The sequence below is a fragment of the Trachypithecus francoisi genome, unplaced genomic scaffold, assembly GCF_009764315.1.
Source record: "Trachypithecus francoisi isolate TF-2019V2 unplaced genomic scaffold, Tfra_2.0 Lachesis_group17, whole genome shotgun sequence".
In the NCBI taxonomy this organism is placed as follows: domain Eukaryota; kingdom Metazoa; phylum Chordata; class Mammalia; order Primates; family Cercopithecidae; genus Trachypithecus; species Trachypithecus francoisi.
Window position 1 is genome coordinate 52614834 of NW_022681462.1, and position 8126 is coordinate 52622959.

The window sequence follows — 8126 nt, forward strand, 5'->3', positions numbered from 1 at the left end:
AGTTGTTCTATATCAATGAAACACACAAGTTTGGAAGGTACAAATATGGTCTCTGTCAGTTGTAGTCCATCCTCAGCAAGTCATTTTCCCTGTGGGCTGAGGCTCCCATATGATGAAAATCTTTCTTAACTGCTGAAGGCTGAAAAAGATTCCCTGTGAACAGCATTTGGCCCATACTTTGGTCACATAAAAGCTGACAAGGGCTGGAGGAAAACGTGTCTGGTCCAAAGATGAAAGGATAGGGCCAAGAATAACAATGTAACCCCCTTCAATTTAATCGAGAAGGCCCCTAAAATGGCCATTCATCCAAATGAGCTCTCCTGTCAGTCAGTCTTGGGCTATCCGCTAGCAGATGTTGGTCATTGTGTGGGCTGGCTGGTAGGATTTTGTGATCCAGCAGCTGCCAGCCTTTAATAACCTCAATGATGTTGTGAAAGCATCCCTTTAGTTATAAATATGCTTTGGGCATTAAAACACTGCCAAGTGAAATATTAGAGAACAAACTCCCCGCCCACTGCAGAAATTTCCCAGGTCCAAAGCATCTAAGATGAAGATTCCAAATTACCAGTAGTAAAATTTCTTTTAGATCTTTTTTAATCCTCTTGCTTAATGAGAAACCCACGGAGGAGCCTCCCAGAGAAGATGCCCACACTTCAGGCTATTGGTCCTACCGTGCACCCGGTTAGGGAAGGAAGAAGTGTTTGATAGTTACCCAGGCTCCTTCCACTTGTAGCAGGAAAGAACAGCAAGAACGCATCAGGAACACTCAACTCCCTAGAGATTCAAAAGCCGGGATTCCGGAGGGATACAGCGAAAAGACACCTCCCCTTCCTCACCTGCACCCCCGACTCTGTTTCTGCCCTGGCTCTAGAATCAGCAGCCCTTCAGTAATTCCATGCGGCTCCAGATGGAATCCTCTATTCCACGGGGCTCCCGGATCCGACCCCAGGAAAGCCCAGGTGGTCATCCTCTTCCCACCCTCCCAGCCTCCACACGCAACCTCTCCCCGCCGCCCGTTGCCACCCTCTTACCTGATAATGTCGTCGTTGTGTCCCAGGAAGAATTTTTGGCTGTGCTCGCGGGTGTTGTAAACCACCCCGACCCCAGCCACAAAGTAGACCACCTCCTTGCCGGCCGTGTAGTACAGGTTGTTGCGGCACTGGTGACCCCGGTACCCGTACACCCACTCCAGCCGGAGCTGGCAGCGGGGCGCCGTCCGATCCGCCATGATAAGCCGACCCCGCGCGCCCCCCGCCCCCCCGCGCGCCGGAGCCGTCCTCGCCGAGGCTCGGGCTGCGGCCGACCTGCAGGGGCTCAGCGCGCGGCGCTGGGCGCTGATTTCCGAGGCGATGCACAGGCACAGCCCAGCGGGCCGGCCGCCACCATCATCCGCTGCAGCCGCCGCAGACGAGCCGCCGCCGCCGGTGTGCGGCCGCCAGACTCCGCCGGGCGCCGGGCTCCCTCTCCCCGGGCAAGGCGGCTCTGGGGGCGCCGGCACCCGCGCGCGCGCCTCACTGCACCTGCGGGCTCCGGCCCCCAGGAGAGGCTCTCGGGGGGGCCACCCCGCCTTTTACATCAGGGATCTGCATATCCCAACAGCGATCACTCAGTTCGCTCACTGAAGTTTGCGGTGCGCCGGGGCTTCGCAGCAGGCGGCGGGATTTATTCTGCGATAGCCTTGATTTGACAGGCAACCCGGGTGAGTTCTGCCATCGCTGTCCTTGGATCCGAAACTGACAGTCTATATCCAGGATGCAAGAGCGAGGAAGAAAGAAACAGATTTTTCGCATAAGTCACCCAATCCAAGAAAATTATCCCCAAACTAAACCAAGTTTGGTATTTTTAAAAATTTTCCCCTACTCCCGCTTTCTCCCTCCAGTTCCATCTCCTTAATAATATGAAATATGCGTAAATGCTGCTGCCTGGCTGATACGATTTGAAGGAACGCTTGCTGTTTCCCTAATAAGCGAGGGAGATATGCAATGGTCATTTTTTAGATGCCCCAATTAGTTTTCATGTGTGTGTTTAATAATCATATCCTCCGTGAACCTCCTCTTCACCGAGAAAGCCATAAAGAACTTAACAGCTCTCATTGATCACCAACTCCAATCCGCATCAGGAAAGACTGTCTTACTCGGAAGAAACGAGGCACTAGTGCCATCGGAGGGAGTGCGCTACCTACAAACGCTCCTGTTCCAGGAGAAATTAAATAACAAGTGGCAAAAATCGTTTACATCTCCCCCAGAAACGTCTGCGCTAAACACCGGGTCCTACGGAATCCCGGGTCCTGCCCTAAGCCCAGCGTGGAGCCCCCAACAGACACACACGTCCCGGGGGTCGGCGCTCTGTGCGAGGGATGCCCGCCCTCAGGACTGCTCAGCCCGCGCGCACTGCCGCCCTGGCGGCGCCCTGCACTCCTCCCACTCCCGAGCCAGCCTCGTCCGCGGAGCATCCCCGCGCTCTCTGCCTCTAACCTCTGCTGCCAGCGGACGCCACCGGAGCGTCCTGGATCCCGCGCGGGCGAACGAAATCCTCTGCCTGCCCTCCCCTCCCCGCCTCCCGCACCCGGGGATGGGCTTCGTCACTGGGGCGCCGCGGGAGACAGGTTCTTCCTCCAGCCGGGGCTCCGGGGGCGGGGCCACAACGCCGCGCTAGTGAACCTCCACTGCCGGTTACTAGGCGAAATCGCGGCGCCTGGAAACAGCGACGCCCCGGAGGACTGGGGCCGCCCCCTCCCTCTCCCGGCCCCGGAGGCCTCGTTCCCCGACGCATCCTGGGAAGTGTAGTCCTTTCTGCGCCGGCTAGGGCGGACAGCGCGTGGAAGGGACCACAAATCCCAGGATTCCGCGCGCCCAGAGACAGTCGCGGCGAGACCGGGACCGGCGTCAGCTGAGCCTGCGGCTCTTGGGGTGAGGAGATCGCGGTTCACCAAGGGCGACCGCGTGCCCGCTTGGCGTTCCCTTGTGACTGAGGCGGGAGCTGCCGTGCGTGGGTCTCTGTAGAGAAAAGCGGTGGAGTTGGATCAGAGACGGTCTCTACAGCCCACCACTAGAATTTCTCCTGCATCGGTCCCAGAGAGTTGCTGTAACCGACATCCTCACCATGCTGTAACTAACTCAAGCTTAAGTTTGTTTCCTACTTCAGTTTTCCTTTTCATTCACATGGATTTTAATTTGTTAGAGTGCAGTTGTGCCAAGTTTAAGAAAAATGCTGGGAATGTGAGCTCACTTGTGCCCTAAGAACCAGCGCCTTCCCATGACCTGCGTCCTAAATTAGAGGACTTAGGTATTTACAAATAACCAGAGTTTGGAAGCAGGAAGGTGCTCACGCCATGAACAACTAACCTTGGCCTTCAAACGCAGAAGCTGGTGGCATTTATCCTAAAACTGCCCGAGGTGAACTATGAATTCACTGTGTTCTCAAGTAGCCTATTTCTAATTTAGGGCCATAGCCTTTGGAAAGAGATTTCAAAATCCCAGTGACTAAGAGGCTGCAAAAGGATGATGGATTGGACGTTTGGAACGTCCTTTCCTTCCCAGGCTTTCAGCGTAATCGCTTACTCAGTTCATCTCCCTCAAGTTTTAAGACAGCCCTCCGACCTAGTAGGAAAGCTCGAAAGAACTGGAAGCGCCAGAGTCTGGATGATTTGTTGCCGCCTGCAGTAATGAAGAGGATTTTAATTGGTCTCATCTTTGTTTTTAAGGAAACAGAATCAACAAATAAGTGAGATGGCACTGTGCTAGGCAACAAGAACACTACCAAAAACAAAAACACGGCCTGAGAAAGGTTTGAGATATAAGGAAAAATATAGTTGATCAATGATGTCGTGCCATAAAACAGTGCCAAATGAATTATATAAAGACAGTAAGTTTTTCTTGTTGTTCTTTTTGTTTTGTTTTGAGACAAAACAGGCTGTTGCCCAGGCTGGAATATCGAGATCTTGGCTCACTGCAACCTCCACCTCCCAGGTTCAGACGATTCTCCTGCCTCAGCCTCCCCTGTAGCTGGGATTACAGATACACACCACCACGCCCAGCTAATTTTTGTATTTTTAGTAGAGACAGGGTTTCGCCCTGTTGGCCAGGCTGGTCTCCAACTGCTGATCTCAGGTGATCTGCCCGCCTTGGCTTCCCAAAGTGCTGGAATGAGCCACTGTACCTAGCCAGTAAGTTCTATATAAGAATTCAGAAGAGGAAGAGTTTTTCCAGATAAAATACATCAGGAAAAGTTTCATGGAGGAACCAGGAAATATAGATAGAATTGAGATAAGTAAAGCTAAATTGAAAGAGCGTTCCACATGGGTTTAGGGAATAAACAAAAGTGTAGATGCAGAAAAGTGGATTTAGAGAACACTAAAGAGAATACCCAGTTCAGTGCAAGGGAGAATTCATATAAGATCAAGAGGACACATGAAAGGTTATATTGTAGTTGGAGCTGAGCATAGGGGTTTGCGCTGTATCCTTAAAATAATGGAGTCATTGATTTTTTTGAATAAAAATAAGGGAATAACAAAGCAGTAATCAAAGCATGAGGTATTAGAAGTCTGGGGTAGTGCTTGAGGCTACGTTAGAGATAGTGGCAGTGGTCTAGAAAGGAAGAGACGCTTTCCAGAGAAAATGGACAAATGTATTGAAAAGGGGTCTCTTAAATGAAATGGATGGAACATGTTGATTTCCTAAATTATCTTTAGTATAACTAATGACCCCCATGCTGTACCAGCCTGTTAAGTGAGTTGGAGGTGTAAGTATGAGTCTGCCACTTACAATTGTAACCTTAGGCAAATCACTAAGTCCTCTGATCTTTACTCTCCTCATTTAATAAAGTATAGCAATACTTACCCCACAGGATAATTGTAAGAATGAAACAATACATATGTGAAAAGTTAATTTGTAAAGCATTAGATAGATGTTAATTATTACTATATGGCAGTAGATAGTAACCTCTACTTGGAAGTGTCAAATAAGGCTGGTAATATCCTTTGGAAATAAGCAGTCTTAAAAAGCATGAGCAAAACTCATAATATAATAACATTATGTTGTAATGAATAGCAGTTAATGTGTTCCAGGTACTATAAATGGTGCTTTACGTGTATTAAATAATTTATTCTTCATCCTAGTAATAATCCTATGAAGTAGTTACTGTTATTTCCTCATTTTACAGATGAAGAAATGAAAGTAAGGAAAGTTTAAGTAACTTGCCCAGGAATGCACAAAATAGTGACAAAGCCTGAATTTGAACTCAGGTAGTCTGACTCCAGACTCTGCTCTTAAATGCTAAGAATGATGAAAGAAATTGTTTAGATGGTCGAGTAGGTTCACCTGTAAATGAAACCCAAAATAGCCATGATTTAAACTTGATAGAATTTTATTTCTGACAGAAACCTGGAGGTAGTACAGGCCTAGAATGATGGCTCTGCTTAAAGGAATCCTTGAGTATTGAGGCTCCTGGCAGCATGCCAGCATTCTGCTCTGCTGTCCCTAGACCTCATGGTCCAAGATGTAGTACTAGCCATCAAACGTACATTTCAAGTACATTTCAAAGAAGAGAAGGGTCCTGGGGCACATCCTGGCTGCCTTTAAAAGGAAGATGCTCAAAAGCTACCCTAGGCCAGGCACAGTGCCTCACACCTATAATCGCAACACTTTGGGAGGCCAAGGCAAGAGGACTGCTTGAGCCCAGGAGTACTAGACCAGTCTGGGCTTTGGTGACACCCCTTTTCTGCAAAAACTACAAAAATAGCTGGGTGTAGTGGCACAGGCCTGTGGTCCCAGCTCCTCAGGAGGCTGAGGTGGGAGGGATTGCTTAAGCCCAGGAGATTGAGGCTGCAGTGAGCTGTTATCACGCCAGTAGACTCTAGCCTGGGCAACAGAGTGAGATCTCAAAATAAAAAAAGAAAAAGCCACCCCGAGTCTCTTCTGTTTATATCCTGATGGTCTGAACTGAGTTATGTAGGCATACCTAGCTGCAAGGAGATACAGAAACTAGTTTTTATTCTGGGCAACCATGTACCTAACTAAAAATAGAGGATTCTTAAACTATGGGAAAAAAATAAATGGCACTTAAATCCCTTATCTCTTTTAATCCTTACAACAACCCTGTAAGTAAATAACTTCATTTTAATATGAGGAAACTGAGACCCAGAGAATAAGTAATTTAACCAAGATTATTCAATAAGTGGCAGAACCAGAATCAAATTTAGGTCTGTCCAACTACAGAACTAGTGTTATTAACTGCCATTCCCACACCTCCCAACCCAAGACATAGATCCATGTATTATAAAACGATGAGAAAGTAATAGCTGAGTAAAGCAAGGTCTCAGAATTTACTTCCTGAAGTTTCCTAGATAATAAGGGGGAAAAGATTCAACAAACAGTACTAAGGACAGAAGATAAGTTGAAAAACTCATGAAAATTCTCACAAAAATGCTCCAATTTGGAAAAGTAAAATGTATGTATACATTTTTAGAGGTTGAGGTGAAGAAGGGGGATACATTTAGAGAAGACCCTGCATATGACTTTAGGTCTTCAGCAAAAATAGTTTCACTAGGACCTGCCATCATCAGGGAGGTGGTTGAATGATGGCTGTACTATGCAGAGTCAAAGGGATAATCCAGCATTCACAGATGGGAGATATATCTTTGGCTGCATGGGACAGGTCCTGGAACTGGTCATTTCATAGTACCTTAAGCAAGAGCAAAACCTTGTCCCTTAGTGGAGGATGTACTTAGTCCCAACAGATTTCACCCATTTTCTTAACTCTGCTCTTTTCCAATATTAGGCTACAGAAAAGTGTTGGGAGGGGGGGAGAAAAAACAGGAGCCACCATATTTTAGCTCTGATAAGATCAATTCATTCCTAGATAAAGTGGGAAGGATGTAAACAATAATTTCTATAAAATAGAATAGGGAGATACATGATCTAGAAATAGCTGCCCCTATCCAGTATGAGCAAGATGAAAATAAAGGGCATTGCAAACACAAACTAAAATCCTGAAAGAAAGATACATAACATGCAAAAGATAGATGAAGAACCCCACCTGGAAGACAGTTTACATTCTCTGCTTTAGAAGAACTTAGTTACAGCATGAATTTAAGATATCAGTGATGTGGTTTGGCTGTGACCTCACCCAAATCTCATCTTGAATTGTAACTGCCACAATTCCCATGTGTTGTGGGAGAAACCCGGTGGGAGGTGGTTGAATGATGGGGGTGGGTCTTTCCTGCACTGTTCTGATAGTAAATGAGTCTCACGAGATCTGATGGTTTGAAAAACAGGAGTTCCCTGCACAAGCTCTCTGTTTTCCAGCCACCATCCATGTAAGAAGTGAAGAAGTGACTTGCTCCTCCTTGCCTCATCTCAAAAAAAAAAAAAGAAAGAAAATCATAAGGAGGAAAACTATGTATTTACTATTCATTAAGTGGAAGTGGATCATCATAAAGATCTTCATCCTCAACGTCTTCACATTGAGTAGGCTGAGGAGGAGGCGGAAGAGGAGTTGATCTTGCTAACTCAGAAGTGGCAGAGGCAGAATGAAACTCCTCATATAAAGTGGACCCACACAGTTCAAACTTGTGTTGTTCAAGGATCGACTGTATACTGAAATAATGAGATGAAAGAATGTTCCCATAATGCTAATAAAAAAATCATCCCACAGATTACTTACCTTTAAATGAAGAGATCTGGAGGATACTATCTCAGCTTATCAAACTTAGTATCATTAGTGGCAGAACAACTTGCTCCTCCAGCCTCCTGATGTGATGAGTATAAAATGCTGCATAGGCCGGGCGCGGTGGCTCAAGCCTGTAATCCCAGCACTTAGGGAGGCCGAGACGGGCAGATCACAAGGTCAGGAGATCGAGACCATCCTGGCTAACACGGTGAAACCCCGTCTCTACTAAAAAATACAAAAATCTAGCCGGGCGAGGTGGCGGGCGCCTGTAGTCCCAGCTACTCGGGAGGCTGAGGCAGGAGAATGGTGTAAACCCGGGAGGCGGAGCTAGCAGTGAGCTGAGATCCAGCCACTGCACTCCAGCCGGGCGACAGAGCGAGACTCCGTCTCAAAAAAAAAAAAAAAAAAAAAATGCTGCATAAAACACTTTTACCAAATAATATCTAACCCAAGTCTAA

General features: G+C 47.3%; 1 protein-coding gene across 1 annotated transcript in view; it reads right to left on the bottom strand.

Annotated features, from left to right (window-relative positions):
* EML6 (EMAP like 6) overlaps nucleotides 1-3945 on the bottom strand; it is a 255024-nt gene extending 251079 nt beyond the window's left edge. Inside the window, exons 1-2 of the mRNA XM_033175697.1 lie at nucleotides 2475-3945; nucleotides 1032-1741 (exon numbers count right to left, since the gene is read on the bottom strand). Of these exons, the coding sequence (XP_033031588.1) occupies nucleotides 1032-1228 (197 nt within the window). The 5' untranslated portion in view covers nucleotides 1229-1741; nucleotides 2475-3945. The remainder of the gene's footprint in view (nucleotides 1-1031; nucleotides 1742-2474) is intronic.
* Nucleotides 3946-8126: the final 4181 nt, after the last annotated feature.